The sequence below is a fragment of the Sarcophilus harrisii genome, chromosome 2, assembly GCF_902635505.1.
Source record: "Sarcophilus harrisii chromosome 2, mSarHar1.11, whole genome shotgun sequence".
NCBI classification, from domain to species: Eukaryota; Metazoa; Chordata; class Mammalia; order Dasyuromorphia; family Dasyuridae; genus Sarcophilus; species Sarcophilus harrisii.
In genome coordinates, this window is record NC_045427.1 from 503,684,246 (window position 1) to 503,704,048 (window position 19,803).

The following is a 19,803-nucleotide window of genomic DNA, read 5'->3' on the forward strand; positions in this document are numbered from 1 at the left end:
GCAAGCTCTGTAAAGGACAAACTAGAAATTATCAACAGAGGGAAGACATCAGAATTAAGAGGGACTGAAAAAGGCTTCTTGTAGAAGGTAGGACTTGAAAGAAGTGAGGAAAACCAGGAAGTAGAAGTGGGAAAGGAGCATGGGGGGAAAACAGCAAAAAATGTGGTCAGAAGATGGAGTACTTCAAATAAACAACAAGATAAGAGTCACTGGATAAATGACTGTGGTAAAAATGCTCTAAATCATTATTGATCAGAGAAATGCAAATTAAGACAACTATGAGATATCAATACACACCTTTCAGATTGGCTAAGATGACAGGAAAAGACATCAACAAATGTTGTAGGGGATGTGGAAAAACTGGGACACTGATACATTGTTGGTAAAATTGTGAATGGATCCAACCATTAGGAAAAGCAATTCGGAACTATGCTCAAAGAGTTATCAAACCGTGTATACCCTTTGATCCAGCAGTGATATTACTGCGATTATATCCCAAAGAGATATTAAAGAAAGGAAAGAGACCCACATGTACAAAAGTGTTTGTTACAGCCCTTTTTGTAGTGGCTAGAAATTGGAAACTGAGGGGATGTCCGTTAGTTGGAGAATGGCTGAATAAGTTGTGGTATATGAATGCTATGGAATATTGTTGTTCTGTAAGAAACGACCAACAGGATGATTTCAAAGAGTCCTAGAGAGACTTACATGAACTGATGCTGAGTGAAATGAGCAGAACCAGGAGATCATTGTACATGGCAACAACAAGACTATACAATGATCAATTCTGATGGACGTGACTCTCTTCAACAATGAGATGATTGATGTCAGTTCCAATGATCTTGTGATGGAAAGAGTCATCTGTACCCAGAGAGAAGACTGTAGGGACTGAGGTTGGATCACCATAGTATTTTTACTTTTTTGTTGGTGGTATTCGTTGCTTGCATTTTGTTTTCTTTTTTGATCTGATATTTCTTGTGCAGCATTATAATTGTGGAAATATGTATAGAAGAATTGCATACATTTGACATATATTGGATTACTTGCTAAGGAAGGATGGGGGGAAGGTAAGAAGAAAAAAATTTGGAACACAATGTTTTGCATGAGGGAATGTGAAAATTATCTATGCAGGTGTTTTGAGAATAAAAAGATATATATAAAAGAAGAATTGTACATGTTTAACTCATATTGGATTACCTGCTATCTAAGTGAGAGAGGAGGTGGGGAGGGAGGGAGAAAAATTTGGAATGCAAAGATTTTGTATGGGTGAATATTGAAAACTATCTTTACATGAATTTTGAAAAAGAAAAAGCTATTATCATAAAAACAAATAAAATACTGAATCACACACAAAAAAATTATGTCGTAGAATGTAAGACAGGAAACATGGGAAGTTTGAGGAGAGGAATGAGGGGAAAAGAGGCAAGTTAGAAAAAGCTCTGAATTTATTGAGTTTATTGAGTAGAATGGATGCATGGGGGGAAGGCAGCAAAAAATATCAGAAGATGGAGTACTTTATTTAAACAAACAACAAGATAAGAGTCACTGGATAAATGATTGTGGTAAAAATGCTCTAAATCATTACTGATCAGAGAAATGCAAATTAAGACAACTGTGAGGAATCAATACACACCTTTCAGATTGGCTAAGAAGACAGGAAAAGACATGGATGAATGTTGTAGGGGATGTGGAAAAACTGGGACACTATGCTTTAGGAAGACCAATCTGAAAACTAGGTGGAGGGTAGAATGGAGTGAGGGAAGACTTGCGGCAGGCTATAGTAATGGTTCAGGTATGAGGTAACAAGAATATGCCCCATAGTTGTAGCAATATTAGAGTAGAGAAGGGTATATATGAGAGAGATATTACAAAGTCAGAATTGACAGGATATGGGGGGTCAGAGTTAGGAAATGAAGATGACATCTAGAATATGAGCCTAGGTTACTGGAATTCCTAAAATCTCTTACAAATAGTCAAGACTTCAAAATTATAAATTACTTTTACAAATGTAGTAAAGCAATTTAATCACTGGCTTCTATATAATAGAAATTCCCCTGCAAAATATAAAATGAGAATAAAAAAACCCCCAGCATTTCAAAAGTACAGCTCCATTATTAGAAAATCTATAAGTGGGGACATTACCTGGGTTCCACACTGAGAAAGTTGGGCAATTTGACAAAATACAAGTCATTTCCTAAATCAGTGTTTACTTTGGGTATTTCCACTTCTATTCTGGTCTCCGGAATTGGTTCTTCTTCCTGCTGCTCCTGAGGCAACCCATTTTCATCCTAGTAAATAAATTACAGAACTGAAGAACTAAAAGGGATATGAAAGATCATCTAGTCCAACATTACTTTTCTTAAGTATACATTAGGAAAACATAAAAATACCCTTTAGGGATGATGCAATACAAAGTATCCACAGATAGTACTAATTTTTTGATGCCTCATTTGTCAGACACTTAAAAACATTAGATTTTTTTAAAATTTTACTTATGAAATACTCAAACTTGAAAAAACAAAAAATAATTAGTTTAACAAACCTTAATTAAAATTACATACAAACTGAGAGTCCACATTTGAACTAAAGAAATGATAGCAAACATTCAGGTGAGGACTTTTAAATTCTCAATAAATTTGATAACCATTATCTCATTTGATCTTCAAAATAATCATGGAAGGTAAGCATGGTATTATCCACATTTTACTGAGAGGAAACCAAGTCTCAGAGAAGTGATGTGACTTATCAAAACCACAAGGTTTGCAAACAAGTATATGAGGTCAGTCTGACTCCAAGTTCTTCAGAGCTACAAAGCAGCCTATTAAATTTACCATATCTACATACAGCAATACAGCGCTAACAAATAGCTCTAAAATGCTAGAAGAGCTTCATTCTGGAAATGTGATACTCTTTCTCCTCTCTGAATGTTTCTTTTCATGTAAACAAAATGTCCTTGTTTTTAACATACATCTCACTTGCATTCTTATTTTTTTTTTAAAGATATCAAGTTAATACTACTGAAATGAAGGATACCTTAAATACAAGAATGAAAAGTGTCTATAAGCAAAATATAGCATGAGGATAAATTTCACAATGCCCCAATTCAATTTGTTAAAATCAAACAACCAACCAACCAAAAAACCAACCAGAGAATATTCTTGATCAAACTACCAGTGAAATAAAAGAATTGTTCACTAGGCTTTTGTGTATATAGATAACCAGCAAGTTTTTCCTATACAAAGGAAGTTAATAATAATGATAATAACAACAATAATCATAATAGCTGGCATTTACATTTATACAGTATTGTAAGATTTGCAAAATGTTTTATAAAAGATCTTATTTGATCCTGAAAACAAAAGTGGGAAATAAATGTTAGTATCTCCCCACTTCACATGAGGAAAATGAGGCAGGCAGAAATTAAATGACTTGCCCATTGCTATACAGCTACTAAGTGCTTGAGGTGAAAGTTAAACTCAGATTTTCCTGAATCCAGATCCAGGATGCTTTCTTTTCACTGTGCAATCTAGCTGCATCATTCCCCTGACAGAAGCCTAAGTGTGTCCAGAGATCCAGGGGATCAAATTCCAATCTCTCCTCTAGCCAGTTTTCTACTGTTACTGTGAGTATGTGAGGAATCTTTGTTTCTACCAGAATAGAAATGGTGAGAGAAGACAAACAAAAGAATCAGGATTCACAACAAACTTAGGAAGTCATGGTAGAATTCCTAACATGGAATCCTTTTTTAAGAGTTCTATATTCTTTATAGAGTTAAATTCCAAATTTCAAAAACTATTTCCCACTTTTAAACAATAATTAATGAGAAACACAAGTTTCTCCCTACTTGAGGTAGGAAGCATCCTAATCTCTAAATCAGGATCCACACATGATTTTACAACTGATGTAATGTGATCTTGTGGTCCTCTGACCTTGGGAGGGCTTCTGTTCTAATGGGTCAGTGGTCCTGGTTCTTCTGGCTTTGGAGTCTGCCTCAGGAAACTGTCTGATTCTGACCACTCCTTAGTCAGATAGCTTCTGGCCTCAGGACACTCCCACAGATCAAACTCCTGAGACAATAGTGAATAAGACCACTCCTCAGTTAATTGCTGACTGATAATCTGGTCAGTATTCAAATTTTGTAATTCAAATTTTGAAGACCACCCTTAATTCATCAGGAAATTACTCCCTACCCCTACCCTGGACTATGGAATTAATAAGGCAATGATAGACCCTCTAGCCCTTGAGCCATAGAAGCAGCATATCTATGGTAGAAGCTGGAAAAAAACAAGTCTCCTTGGTTGTTTCTTTACTGCCCTTAGAATTCAGTCTGCCTAGTAATGGCGTACAATACTTTTAATAAAATTTTGTCCCTCAACTAGGAGATGGGTTCAAGCCTGTAAATTCTTTTGAGACATTTCAAGACACCAGTATGGGACTTCTGGGATTCCCCTCTCCCCAACTTCAACAGTACCATTTGCCACACACTTGGTAGGAAGGCCAGAACCACCTAACATCCGAGAATATTCAACAAATTCCTGAAGGCCAGGCATTGGTTCCATATAATAGTAAGACAGAAAGAGAAGAATCTGGGCCTTAACCATAGACCTTTTCTTTTAAAAACAGTTCCAGTTCAGGATAGGTATTTACTCACAATGGGTTGTCCTGGAGTAGGTGGTTTGTCTTCCCCATCACTCCCTGAAGAAATGTCATCTGCACCTCCAAATAAATCCATGGCTTCACTATTATCTTCAATGAGTGAGAAAAAAAAACCAAAACCATCACTTTCCTGTAACTAAAGTTATATGGAACACAGTTCATATGAACATATATGTGTATGTCATAAAACACCCCCAGATATGCACAAACCACGTGAAGGATCCCCTAAATATTTACAAAAGTTGTCATGGAGTCAACTCACTAATGCTGTTTTGTTCAGTCAAGTCAAATATCCATTAAATACCTACTCTATGCCACGCACTGTGATAATATGTGGGGGTACAAAGAAAAGATATGATGCCCACTTTCAAGGAGTTCACATTCTAATGGGGGAGAGGTAAGAGGCAAACAATTACGTACAACCAAGATTTATCCAATACTCTAGGGCACTGTCCCAATACTAGGGTGTTATCTAGGGACCTGACAAGAGTGAAAAGATAATTATATTTAGCTTCACTAAAGAGAAGAAAGGCCAGGCAGGTGGGAAACAAAAAATGCAAAGTAATAATATAACAACCAATATTGTAGAGGACTTTGAAGTTAACCAAACAATTCACAATAATCCTACAAAGTAGATAGTATTAGTATTAGTTCCACAGTTTACAGATGAAAAACTGAGGCTCAGTGAAGTTATGATTTACCTATACTCACCTATATGACCACATTTATCATCTCATGTAGTCTTTACAACAACTCTTTGAGTTGGATATGGCAGATATCATTCCTATTTTTCAAAAGAAGTAACAAGACTAGTAAGTGGGGGAACCAATACTGTTGACAAAGTCTTGGGATCCTTTGTCCCAAATTCTTTCCATTTATAGTGTGCTATATGCTGCCAGATCCACTCCTAATTAAGGGCTATAAATTCATAGTAGCACTGTATACTAACAGATATGCCTCATACATGCTAACAGATATGCCTCATACTCCTTCAACTGGCAATGTCAAAGAGCAGTTGAACTTTCAGTTAATAAATCAATAAGGATTTAAGGGTCTACTATGTGTCAAGCACTAGCCTAAGCAGCAGGGACACAAAAACACAAGTGAAATAATCCCTTCCCCTAAGAGGCCTATAGTCTAAGGAAGAAGACATTACCATACTTTGCACACATAAAGAATCTACAAAATTAATACAAAGTATTTTTGGGAGAACATCCCGATCCTTAATCTACTTTTTCAAATTATGTCAACTAATATATAATCAAAATTCTTTGGTATTAATTTGACATCCTGAGTAAATTACTTTTTAAAATGATTACCTTTTTGTCGTTCTTCATTATCACTATCCGCTTCTGAATCTGAGGCTATTGCTTTCTTTCGCTTCATCCGTAAAACTTCATCCTCACTATCACTGCCTCTTGCAGATTCTACAGAAAGTACAATTACAAATTCATCATAAAAATAACCTCTCAGTTTTAAGATAAGTAATTTAAAAAACAACTTATATTAGCATTTTAATCAGGATAAGATTCAAAGAAAGCAAAATAATGACTATTCCTATTTAGAAGTAAATTGATAAAAGAGGTTAATTTCATTCTAATCAAACTTTCCCAGAGCTATTATTTATCCAGAGTACTTTTATACTTCAAACAATATATAATTTAATGTATATATTTCAACCAATGAAGATAATAACCTTTTGCAAGCTATAGAGGGGAAAATTTCAGATGAAGAGTTCCCCTAATCATAGCAAGACTAAAAGATGACTTTATCAGCACAAACAAAGCTTTGTTTTTGTTGGCTCTGTCAGATCTTATGCTTTGGTGACAAAACCTTTTGAGAAATCAGCCTCATCTCCACCCCAAAATATCAACCCCAATCTCATAAGAGTAAGACATTAGAAAGATCATTTCATTTATTTTGTCATCTCTGATAGCAAAAGTGTGCTAGCAAATGTTTGCCATAAGTAAGTCAATTTTAGTGCCAGAAAAGATCAGAATTGAAGAATATCTTAAAGGACCATACTGCGTTAGTGTGCTTAGTGTTAGTATTCATAAAGTAAATAAAACCAAAATATTTTGGTTTTATTTACTTTATGAATAAAATCCAAAATAGTAGAATTTTTTTTTTTAATTTCAAAATAAAATTTATACTATATGTGTCAACTGACACATCTGGTCTTTCTAGCTCTAAAATGTTTTATTTGCATAGAATTTGTGATGAAAAAGCTTAGCACAAATAGCTTAATAAAACACGCCTTTTTAGTTACTTTATAATAAACATGAATTGTCTGCTCAACCCGCCCAAGGAAACGAATGAGAAAAATACCTTCAAATAAATCCAAGTATTTATAGCAGCACTTTCATAGTGGCAAAGAAATGGAAACAAAGTACAAAACCATCAATTAGGAAAATGATTAAACAAAATTGTAGCATAGGAATGTGATGGAACTGTTATGGGCTGAGGCTTGAGTTGATGCACTGAGGTCCCAAGTGAGGCTAACTAGTAATTGGGCTATACTCTATTAATATACATGATTGGATAAAGAATGGTCCCTGCCCACTCTCCATGCAAGTCCTGATGTGTTGTATAGGAAATGACGATTTTGGTGGGTGGAGGCAGAGAGAGAGACAGGAAGAGAAGCTGGGAGAGATTGGGCCTGGATTCGAGACTGAAGCTGTTGGTTGTGTGGCTGCTGGTCAAGCTTCTTGACTCAGCGGCACACATTGCTATCGCCGATTCTCTTCCACCTCCGATCTTTCTTCACTGAGAATAAAGACTGGACGATTTTCCCTAACCTGAATTCCTGTCTCAGGTGATTTTAAAATACACGATCTTCACATTTCGCCCAACGTGGGAACCAAGGACTGAAGAAGTCTCCGTGACCAGGAACTTGGGTGAGTATTGTTAATTAGACAAATAAGGAACTTATTTTCTTAAAAACTAAACCAGTAATCTTTTTTTGGCCAAAATGGGACAAATGCTAGCTAAAGACTCTCCATCCTCACCTCTAACCCCACCCAAGAGTGTGCTATAGAAAGCATGATTAAGCTGACAGAAATACATGGGTTACTTATAACTTGGGGAACAGATAGCTAGATTTGTGGGTATATTAAACTGCATCTCCCTTGATCAGAGGAGGAGCAGATCTCTCGAGATAACTGGTCCCGGTTGGACAAGAGATGTCCATACATTTCAGAGAATATGGTCCTCATTCAATTCTATCTAGGCATTTTATTTCTACAATGTATTTCAGTTAGACTAAGAATCCTTGAAGAAAGAAAACCCTTGGTTCTTCCATTCCTCCTCAAATTAGCCATGATATTAAGGAGGAAGACAATGAAGGATTAATGACCATATCCCCACAGGGCATGGAGACTTAATGAGCAAGGGGTGTGGTGACCTTCCCTCAGGAGGCGGCTTCAGCCCCACCCCAGGAGCAAGTGATTGACTCTCCTCCACCAACTTCACCCTCTGGGGTGGGGGGGGGGGGGAGGAGGGCAGTGACAGGACCAATCTTGAGTAGGCTTCAAGAGGGCTTGATGAAGGCCAAAGAAAAGGGTGTGGACATCCGGGAGCTTCAGCCACTTATCTGTCCTGTAATTTCCCAGTCTAATGCCTCAGGTCAACAAAGCTCTAAGATACGCCTTTTAACGTAGAAATCATTAAAGATCTTAAAAGGCTTGCACTAATTATGGGGCTACATCATTTATGTTAAAATGCTGTTACAGAATTTGGCTTTGAAATCTTGACTCCTGATGACTGAAATCTATAGTAAGGGTATGCCTAGAACCTGACAAAATTACATGTGGCTTTCTGAATATAGTGAGTTCTGTAGGATACAAGCCCAACAAAATAGTCAAATGCTGTTCATGCTACATCACCTATGACCTACTATAAGGTATAGGTCCATATGCAGACGCACAGCATAGGTTAATTATCCAGTAGCAGCATATGAGCAAATTGTTACACGCTTATCAAAGCCTGGGCTTCGATTCACAATAAAATGACAAATGTGAGGCCTTCATTAAAATAATGCAAGGGCCAGATGAGCCCTTTGCTGACTTTGTGGGACGCTTTGCAGACTGCTATCACAAGAACTAATGGGGAAAATCCAACAACAAATTTTTAATAAGGCAACTTGCTAAGGAAAATGCTAATGAGGTGTGCAGAAGGATTATACTTAGGACTGCCCAAGGATGCTCTTTAGAGGAGTTCATAAGACGCTGCCACAGTGGGCACAAATGCCTTTTATAGCCAGACTATGATGCAGACTTCCCAAGATCCCAACATGGTAGACAGGGTCCCTTCCGGCAAGGGACTTCTAGAGAGACACGCCAATGCTTCAGTGTGGTAAAGTAGGGCATCTGAAAGCTCAATGTTGGTATAGAGGCAGAGTGAGAAAACAGGGTGGGAGAACAAGACCCAGTATCCCATGTCCAAAATGCAACAGAGGCTTCCATTGGCCTCAGAATGTAGACAGGTTCAGGGAAATCGGGATGAGGGGTCCAGCCCCAGGGCCCCAGGTCAAAAACACTTGGGGCATGATGGCAGCCAATGGTGCACTCCAGAGAGTGCCTAGACGGCCAATACCCCAATATGACCAATCAGCCAGGAAGCCATATGATGGCAGAAAGGGATTACACAATCAATCAGCCAGGAAGCAACCTGATGGAAGAAAGGGATTACAATTAGGGAGAATAGAGTTGTATGCAGCTGAGACAACTGAGATACCCCCTGGAGAGGTGAAATCTGTTCCTCTCCAGCCTATGGATCCCTTGCCTCCAGGCACAGTAGGCTTGACCATTTTGCCTCCTGAGAGTACGTACAAAACTGTGTCCATCCACATACTGATGTGGGAAACTGGGGAATGTGTAGATAATATCCCAGTCCCCAATACAGGCAGACAATGTGTGACTTATCACCCAGGAGAAATAGTAGCATCAGGTTTACTCATACAGAATCCTAATAAGCAGCCTGGTGATAGTCACCCAGATTCTGATTCCAGATCACAAAATCTAGCAATTTACTGGACAGCAGCTGTAACAACTGACTGACCTATGCTCACAATCTATATAAACAGCCTTCCATTGGAAGGATTGGTAGACACTGGTGCAGATCATACAGTCATTAGAGGTGTCAGCTGGCCCAGTCACTGGCCAAAGATTAAAGCAGACACCTACATGTCTGGTGTAGGAGGATCAATAGAGCTGAAGTTAGTACTGCCCCTATGAGATGGACTTTGAAGCTAAACAGGAGTTTTTACTCCTTTTATAGTTGAAAAATCCCATCAATCTGTGGGGAAGAGACGCTTACAGCAATTAGGGTTAAAATGAGTACTTCGTTTTTAAGCAGGGCTGCTGTTGAAGGCCTGCCAACACTTTCACCTGTTCCTATCCAATGGAAAACTGATACACCAGTGTGGATAGAGCAGTGGCCCTTAAGTAAAGATAAAATTCAGGCCTTATTAGATATAGTACAGGAACAGCTTGACAAGGACACTTAAAACCTTCTCTAAGTCCTTGGAATTTCTAGGGTTTGCTGTGAAAAAGAAATCTGGAAAATGGAGGATGTTAACGGATTTAAGAAAAGTGAATGAACAGATGGAAACTATGGGAACCTCTTCAGCCTGGACTTCCATCTCCTACTCAGTTGCCTAGAGAATGGCCTCCTTTGGGTCATAGATATTAAGGATTGTTTCTATTCTATCCCTCTGATAAGGAGGATATGAAAAGATTTGCCTTTCAATGCCCAGCGTTAACTTAGCTGAGCCTTATAAAGATATGAATGGACAGTTTTGCCACAGGGAGTGAAAACAGTCCTACTATGTGTCAAAATGTATGTTGCTGCTGCTCTTGCTCCAGTAAGAAAAAGCATTCCAAAAGTTATGCTATTACATTTACATGGATGACATTTTGGATGCAATTACCTGAGGAACAAATGTTAGAGGCATGTCTACAAAAGACCATAGAAACACTAAGGAATTACAAATTATACATAGTACCAGAAAAAATTCAAAGACATGCTCCTTTTCAATATTTAGGATATGAAGTATACCCTAAGGTGCTTACAGTTCAAAAACTCTCCTTAAGAACAGAAAAGCTAAACACATTGAATGATTTTCAGAAATTGATAGGAGATATCCAATGGATGCGACTCAGTGTTAGGTTTGACTACCTATCAGTTACAAACTCGCTATATGACATTTTAAGGGGAGACAGTGCTTTAAATTCACCACGCCTAGCTTACAAAAGAAGCTCAAGAGGCTTTTGAGAGAAGTTGAACTGGCTTTTATCCAATGTGGTTGAAAGAGTCATTCAAAAACCCTTGAGATATCAGTTTTTGCCACACAAGAGGCACCCATAGCAGTCCATCAAGGACACAGTGTGATAGAGTGGGTGAACCTCCCGGCACAACCGGAACAAAGCCTTACACCCTACCCAGTGCTTGTGGCTAGAATTTTATTAAAGGCCACTCTAAGCGAGCAGTACAATTATCTGGGACAAGACCTGACAAGATATACACCTTTTATACCAATACACAAATTAATGTGTGTTGTGAGACCATCCCAGAATGGCAAATTTATTAGCCATGGCTCCAAATGTTTTACATGGGTCTCCATTAAAGATAACTAGACTATTACATAATTGGTGATGGACTCTTGAAGAAAAAGTTTCTAAAGTTCCTCTTAAAGTACCAACTATCTTCACGGATGCATCCAAACATAATATTTGTGCTGTGTACTCTCATGATCTAACTATAAAGAGAGTAGCAATCATTCTAGCTCTTACTTATTATCCAGGAGACATAAATATAATATCTGATTCGGCCTATTCAGTAGGTGTGGTACAAAGAATTGCCACAGCCCAAATAAAATTTGCAGCCTCTAATATATATCAGCTCTTTAAGAAACTTCAAGAGCAAGTGAGAAAGCATCCAGGTAAGATCTATATATTACATGTCCATTCTCATAGTGGACTTCCAGGTCCCTATATTTGATGGCAACTCAAAGGCAGATAGCCTTCTAACCATGTTGGTCAATACCCTTTTGTTCCAAGAAGCTCAGGCATCTCATTCTAAATATCATCAGGCTGCTCGAGCTTTAGCTTACTAATTTGAATAACAAGAGAGAAGTTAGGAGCATAGTAAAGCCTGTACGGCTTGCCTTCCTTTCCTATGCTCCTACACTGCCTCCAGGAAGAACCCTAGTGGTTTGAGACCCAATGAAATCTGGCAAATGGATGTGACCCATTATAAATCTTTTGGTCGCCTTGTCTTTCATCCATGTTGTGGTAGGCACCTTTTCAGGATTCACTTTGCAATGCCAGCAGCAAAAGAGACAGCCCGAGTGGTACACTGAATTCCTCATAAAGCATTTGCCATTATGGTGTGCCACAAGCAATAAAAAGAAAATGGTCCTGCTTTATACTTAAAACATTTTGCACACTTTTGTGCACAGTATAAGATTTTACACACCACGGACATACCTTTTAATCCTCAAGGACAAGCAACAGTGGAGAGGAGAAACAGAGATATTAAGACACTCCTCCAAAAACAAAAGAAAGGGGGAGCCACAGGTAACTAGAGAACTTCTAAATCTAGCTCTTTATACTATTAACTTCTTGATTTTTGACAAAGATGCACTGGCTCCGCAGACAGGTTTTTATAACCCACCGGACGGTCAGTGTCCAGGCAGAGCAGCTCCACTCATCTTTAGATAATCGCCAGGTGATGGGAGAGACCCAGAAAGTGGTGAGTGGAAAGGACCAGATAGGCTAACTGCTTTGGGGAGAGGGTTTGCTTGTATCTCTACAGGTGGAGAAGGAATCAGATGGGTGCCAACGAGCCATATTCACTTTTGTCCATCGTAGAGAGATGGAGCAGACCTTGAAACAAAGGAGAAGACCCTAAGAAATATCGGGTGGTGCTGTGCTTGATTGTGCTCACCATTGAAAGAGCGTGGCAGTTATGGCATGCCTGACTCCTGGACATCAAAGATTGTTGGACTTCAAAACCCTCAGGAATCATTGGATTCTCTGAGCCATAACGACTGAAAACCCTCAGGAATCATTGGATTCTCTGAAACATAGGACTTTCAAAACCCTCAGGAATCATTGGATTCTCTGAGACATAGGATTCTCGAAAACTCTCAGGAATCATTGATTCTCTGGAGAAATGATAAGACTGTTACAACACTTCAAAATCTGCTGGAATCATTGATTCCTAACACATAAAAAGACTTTTTCAGGACTTCAAAACTCAGGGGATCATTGGATTCTGACATGTGAAACAATGGACAATAGATTGGTTTTGACTATCTCTTGGCTGCTGAAGGTGTATGTGTGACTGTTGTTTACATACCCACCTTCTAGGACTCTGGTGATCTTTTTCCAACACCATGTTGATTTATATTGTTTGTATTCGCTACTTATGTGTACAATCTATGTTTGTTACACCACATCGAGCCTGCACTGACTGAGGGGAAGGTCATCCCTAATAGCCTCTATGCTATTGCTATGTGCTTGTGTAATACCTCCTCATGCTGATGGGTTTGTGCATAAGACCCTTCAGCCCAGAAACCTGCTTAGCAACCCCCATTTCCTTTGGTGCTTTTATCATCTCCCTTCCTGAGATGTCAGGTAGGGCGTGATCATCTCCTTTAGTGCTTTTCACCCCTTTTCTGAGAAGTCAGGAGGTTGATCACCTCCTTTTCGGTGCTTCACCTCCTTCTCTGAGAAGTTAGGAAGGCTGTGATCACCTCCTTGGGGCTCTGACCTCCCTGAGGAGTCAGGGATGGTATGACCACCTGTGTTCTAAAATAAAAGAAAGCGGAGATGTTATGGGCTGAGGCTTGAGTTGATGCAATTGAGGTCCCAAGTACGTGAGGCTAACTAGTAATTGGGCTATACTTATTAATATCATGATTGGATAAAGAATGGTCTCTGCCTACTCTCCATGCAAGTCCTGATGTGTTGTATAGGAAATGACGATTTTGGTGGTGGAGGCAGAGAGACAGGAAGAGAAGCTGGGAGAGATTGGGGCCTGATTCAGATCTCGAAGGTTGGTTGTGTGGCTGCTTGGTTCGAGCTAGCTTCTTGACTAGCTTGCACACATTGCTATCGCCGATTCTCTTCCACCTCCGATCTTTCTTCACTGAGAATAAAGACTGACGATTTTCCCCTAACCTGAATTCCTGTCTCGTGCTGATTTTAAAATACACGATCTTCACATGGAACATCACTGCATCATTATAATTTTTTTAATTTTTTTTTTTTTTTTTTTTTTGCTGAGGCAATTGGGATTAAGTGACTTGCCCAGGATCACACAGCTAGGAAGTGTTAAGTGTCTGAGATCACATTTGAACTTAGGTCGTCCTGATTTCAGGGTTGGTGTTCTATCCACTGCGCCATTAGCTGTCCCCATCACTGCACTATTAAAAATATACATATGATAAATGAAGTAGAACTGGAAAAGATGCATGAACTGATATAAAGTAAAGTAAACAAAACCATGAAAATAGTATACATAAGGACTACATACTGTAAATAAAAGGAAGAACAACAAAACAATCAAAATTGAATGCTCTAAAATTATCATGACTAAGCTTGGCCCCAAGAAAGGTTCATTTACCCGTGAGAATGAACCTACACCTCTAGTACTCCTAGGCAGGAAATTATAAATGCAGATCTCATATATAATGTTGGACTCAGTTTTGCTGAATTTTTTCTTTAAAATTTTTTAAATTTTTTTTAGGGCTCTAGGGAAGGAAGAGAAAGACAACTAGAGAAATATAAAAACAAAACATCAAAATAAAAATTTTCAAAGATATATTTATTCCTTTCTTTTCAGATCTGTTCATCTTTATATAAAACTATTAAGTGTTTGCACTAGATCAAAACCACTGTTATAGTAAAATGATGCTTATAGCAAAATGAATTTATTATTATAAATCGAATTATTAATCTGTAGGATTTAGATCTAAAACAGAGGCTTCAAAGCTTAGCACATATGAAGAAGCATCTTGGACATAAAAATAAAAGTCAATAGGTATTAGAGAATATATTACACTCTTCTCCTTCTCTTCAACTTCTGAATCTTTTCACAGTGGAAATTTTACTTTGGTGGATAATTCCGAGTTTCCTAGTGGCAAATTTGAAGTATTTAAGAGTAACTGCTGCCCGTCAGACAAAGAATTGTAAATAAGTCAATTAAGTATTGTCTTCTTATTTTAAATGCAAATAGCACAAAATCAGATATCCTTATTTAAAAAAAAAACAAAAACCACTATTCTTTGAACAAGAAAAAGAAAGTCCTTTTCATAAAGGTTTATTCACTATAGTTACAAGACATTCGTCAACAGCACTGAAATATAGCTGGGTAACAATGGATACAACAAGGGACCTGTAATCATGAAAATCTGAGTTCAAATCCAGACTCGCCTGCTTACTAGATGTATGACCTGAGCAAGTTACATAACCTGTTTGCCTCAGCTTTCTCACTGCTAAAAGGGTAAAAATAATGGTACCTAAATTCTCAGGGAATTGGTGAAGATAAAATGACATATTAGTTGTAAAGCATTGAGTACAGTGCCTGGCACATAATAAATACTTAATTCCTTCCTTGATATCATATAACAGTGTTTAAAATGGGCTATAGCTACAAAGTGTATTATATCCACAATCAACAAATATTAAAGAAAATATCATATTAACTTCAAGTATTTTCCTTCAATTATTTTCACTTTCAGATCAAGAAGGTAGCACCACATTTTAGTGATGTTAATCATGACATTAATCAACTTTCCCTGGCACACATTTAGTTAATATTTACTAAGCAAGCATTTTCTTCAATGGACACTACTAGCCAACTTAGATTTATGATCTTCTCTTTAAACTCCATCTTATTACAATCTTATATACTAAACTACTGAAATGAACAAAAGCCTCTTTACAACTTTCCTATTAAAAAATCTCTTTTCAACATCTATTTATTTTAAAGACTTCTTTCTACTATATAGAATCATTCACTAACAAATGGGGAAAAAAAACAATGAAGTATTAAAAGGTACAAAAAATAGGCTAGATAAGAGAGAAGGCAAAGGTAAAGAATTTTGAGAAGAAAATTCAGGGATGGAAAGGTAGGCCACAATGTACATTATTACACTTCTAATTAACATTTCACACATAAATAAAGTACACACCTGACTTATGGTCTTGTTCCTCTTCATCATCTGACCGTCTATGCTCTTCATCAGAGACCTGTGGCCTTTCATCATCAGAATTTTGCATTTTTTCCTCATCAGAGACCTGTGGTCGGTCTTCATCATCAGAATTCTGCAGCTTCTCATCATCATTGTCAGAGGCTGCTGCTCGTTCATCATCAGAATTGGCCATCTTTTCTTCTTCAGAGAGCTGTAATCTCTCATCATCTGAAATCTGAGGCCTCTCATCATCATCTGTGTTCTGCATTTTCTCATCATCATCAGAATTCTGCAGTTTATCTTCATCAGAAATTTGTGGCCTCTCATCATCAGAGTTTTGTATTTTCTCATCATCTGACTGATCACTTTTATCTTCTCTATCCCACTTTTCATCATCTGAATGTCCTTTTTCAGAACCTTCAGCCTCTGATTGATGGCTCCCTCCATCTGACCTATGGTCTCCATCTTCATCCTCATGAGGCGTTTCTGATCCACTGTGTTGATCAATATCTGACTGGTCATTTTCTTCATGATCAGAATGCCCAGAAATCTCCGATCGATTGTCTGATCTTTCAGAGTGGTTATCACTCACATTGTGATGAGAAAGTCCCTCATCTTCACTGTCATCCCCAAACAGTTCCTTGTTACTCGGCTTCACTGAATCTTCTCTGTCATCCCCCTCACTGTCACTTCCAGAGGGATTACTACCAGAGGCAGCATTCTCATGATCAGAATCAGATACAGATTCAGAATCAGAATCTAACAAATAAAGAAATTACATACACATTATTATGCCAGAAAACTTAAGCAAATCTAAATATCAATATTCATTCAAATACCTTTTCCTCTTTTAATGAGCAACAAAACATATATGTTTTTCACCAGAGCCACGATGAAATAGGAGAAAAAAAGGCATAGTAAGCTCCATTTCATCTCCAAATAAAATTTCTCCAAACAGATCTAGAAAATATACTAAAAGGAAAAGTTCTGAGAAGATGGTGGAATGGGTCAGAAAATTCTAAGCTCTCCAGGTTTTCCCCACAAACAAGACAAAATTGCATCTCAGAGAGCATAAAACAGCTAAAAGCAAATAAGAGTTGAGGCAGAAGAGTGGTCCTTTCATGTACAATGAAAAATATCCTAAGAAAGATACCAGGAAGAAGGTTTGGCCCCTGAGAAGTTTAAACACCTCCAAGCTACTTCCTCTGAAACAACAAGCCCAATTTTAGAGTTACTATGTGAATAGGGAAGACCAGAATTCATCTTCAGAGGAAGATACTGAAGTTAAAAAATTTAAGTCTTTCCTATTCCCAAAGAGTAATGTTAAATGATTACCTTCCCAGGAAGAATTCATAGAACTCAAAAAAGTTTACAAAAAAAAATTTTAAATAATGAAATGAGAACACTAGAAGGAAAAATGGAAAAGAAATGAGCTATGAAATAAAGAATTAGAAATAGGATTAGCAGAGTTCAGCAGGAGAGGTACAAAACCTTGCCCAAGAAACTTGCTCCCTGAAAATTAGAAGAAACAAACATAAGCTAATGACTCTATGAGATAATGAAAATTATAGAAAAAGTCCAAAAAACTGAAAAAAAAAAATAAAGAAAGAAAAGAAAATGTAAGATACAATTAATCCTCAGAATTTCCATGGTTAATTTTTGATCAGGCATCTGGCATGACTTGATTAGCAATCTCATTTTCACTTTCGTGTTGGCTCCAAAAATAAGAGGCTCAATGAACAAAGTCTGTGGAGCAAGTTGCTCACCTTACCATTGTAAAGAGCTTCCCATGCATATTTTCATTGTTTGCTGATCTCAAACCATCTTTGTTAAACTTCCATATTCCAAGACCCTTAAGAAACTCAAATGGCTCAAAAAGCAGATGCAACAATGAATCTTTTTAAGCTAGTACATCTTCCACAATCTCTAACACCAGCCAGGAAGGACAATGAGGTGATGTCAAAGGCACCTTCCAAGTCCGCTAAAATCCCAGCAAATTCTCCCTTTGCTTTGGGAGGAAAACCAAGGTAGAAAGATAGTAATATAACACAGAGTAAAATGACCTCACACTGCCATCTGACACAGGTACCTTATCTGAAGTTAAGATTCAGGTTATAAAATGGTTTAGTTTTAAGAATGTTATGTGCTATACAATATTTATGGCACTATAAATTTCAGGTGGAAATTCGAAAAATATTAAGTGAATATCCTCTGAAATCTTTTTTAAAATTTTTGATGTTACCCCACACACACACACACACAAAATCACAGAATTCAAGGAAATTACTAACAAGAAAAATGTTTTGCACCAATTTTATTTTGTGTACTGCATTTTATGGGTTATTTCAGGCTACTATGTAAGGAAGAGTGTTTTATCAGAATTAATGTTTTACTATTAAGAATTGCATGCAATACCCTTTAATCTAGCAGTGTCACTACTGGGTCTGCTTCCTCAGAAAGATAAAAGAAGGAAAAGGACCCACATGTGCAAAAACATTTATAACAGCCTATGTTGTAGTGGCAAAGAATTAGAAATTGAGTGGATGCCCATCAGTTGGGGAATGACTAAATAACTTATGATATATTGTGAAAAATGCTGGAAAGTTGAGTTTCTTGCATCTATTGAGATGATCATATAGTTTTTATTAATTTGGTTATTGACATAGTCAATTATGCTAATAGTTTTCCTAATATTGAACCAGCCCTACATTCCTGGTATAAATCCTACTTGGTCATAGTGTATTATCCTGGGGATGATTTTCTGTAATCTTTTTGTTAATATTTTATTTAGGATTTTAGCATCAATATTCATTAGGGAGACTGGTCTATAATTTTCTTTCTCTGTTTTCACCCTATCTGGTTTAGGTATTAGTACCATGTCTCTGTAATAAAAGGAATTTAGTAGGACTTTTTCAGTCCCTATTTTTTCAAATAGTTTATATAGCATTGGAGTTAATTGTTACTTAAATGTTTGGTAGAATTCACATGTAAATCCATCTGGTCCTGGGGATTTTTTCTTAGGGAGTTGATTAATAGCTTGTTCTATTTCTTTTTCTAAGATGGGACTATTTAACCGATTTACTTCTTCCTCTGTTAATCTGGGCAAGCTATATTTTTGAAGGTATTCTTCTATTTCATTTAAGTTACTGAATTTATCCAACATCCGTTCCTAATAAAAACATTTGTGAGTATAGGAATAAATGGACTTTTCCTTAAAATAATCAGGAGCATATATTTAAAACTGTCAGTAAGCTTTATATGTACTGGGGATAAACTGGAATCTTTCCCAATAAGATCAGGAGTGAAACAAGGTTGCACTATCACCGTTATTATTCAATATTGTATTAGAAACACTACTCTCAGCAATAAGAGTCGAGAAAGAGATTAAAGGAATTAGAGTAGGTAATGAGGAAACCAAATTATCACTCTTTGCAGATGATATGATGGTATACTTAGAGAACCCCAGAGATTCTACTAAAAAGCTTTCAGAAATAATTCACAACTTTAGCAAAGTTGCAGGATACAAAATAAATCTACATAAATCCTCAGCATTATTATACATCACCAACAAAATCTAACAGCAAGAGATACAAAGAGAAATTCCATTCAAAATAACTGTGGATAGCATAAAATATTTGGGAATCTATCTACCAAAGGAAAGTCCGGAATTATATGAGCAAAATTACAAAACACTTTCCACACAATTAAAGTCAGATTTAAATAATTGGAAAAATATTAAGTGCTCTTGGCTAGGCCGAGCAAATATAATAAAGATGACAGGAAAAAATAATAATGAATGTTGGAGGGGATGCAGGAAACCTGGGACACTGATGCATTGTTGGTGGAGTTGTGAACAAATCCAACCATTCTGGAGAGCAATCTGGAATTATACCCCAAAAGTTATCAAACTCTGCATACCCTTTGATCCAGCAATGCTACTACTGGGCTTA

The 19,803-nt window shown here is 37.3% G+C and overlaps 1 protein-coding gene across 1 annotated transcript in view; it reads right to left on the reverse strand.

Annotated features, from left to right (window-relative positions):
- The window catches only part of LEO1 (LEO1 homolog, Paf1/RNA polymerase II complex component), a 69,478-nt gene that overhangs the window by 34,844 nt on the left and 14,831 nt on the right, over window positions 1-19,803 (reverse strand). Inside the window, exons 2-5 of the mRNA XM_003755938.4 lie at window positions 15,854-16,612; window positions 5,973-6,080; window positions 4,649-4,743; window positions 2,140-2,285 (exon numbers count right to left, since the gene is read on the reverse strand). Of these exons, the coding sequence (XP_003755986.1) occupies window positions 2,140-2,285; window positions 4,649-4,743; window positions 5,973-6,080; window positions 15,854-16,612 (1,108 nt within the window). The remainder of the gene's footprint in view (window positions 1-2,139; window positions 2,286-4,648; window positions 4,744-5,972; window positions 6,081-15,853; window positions 16,613-19,803) is intronic.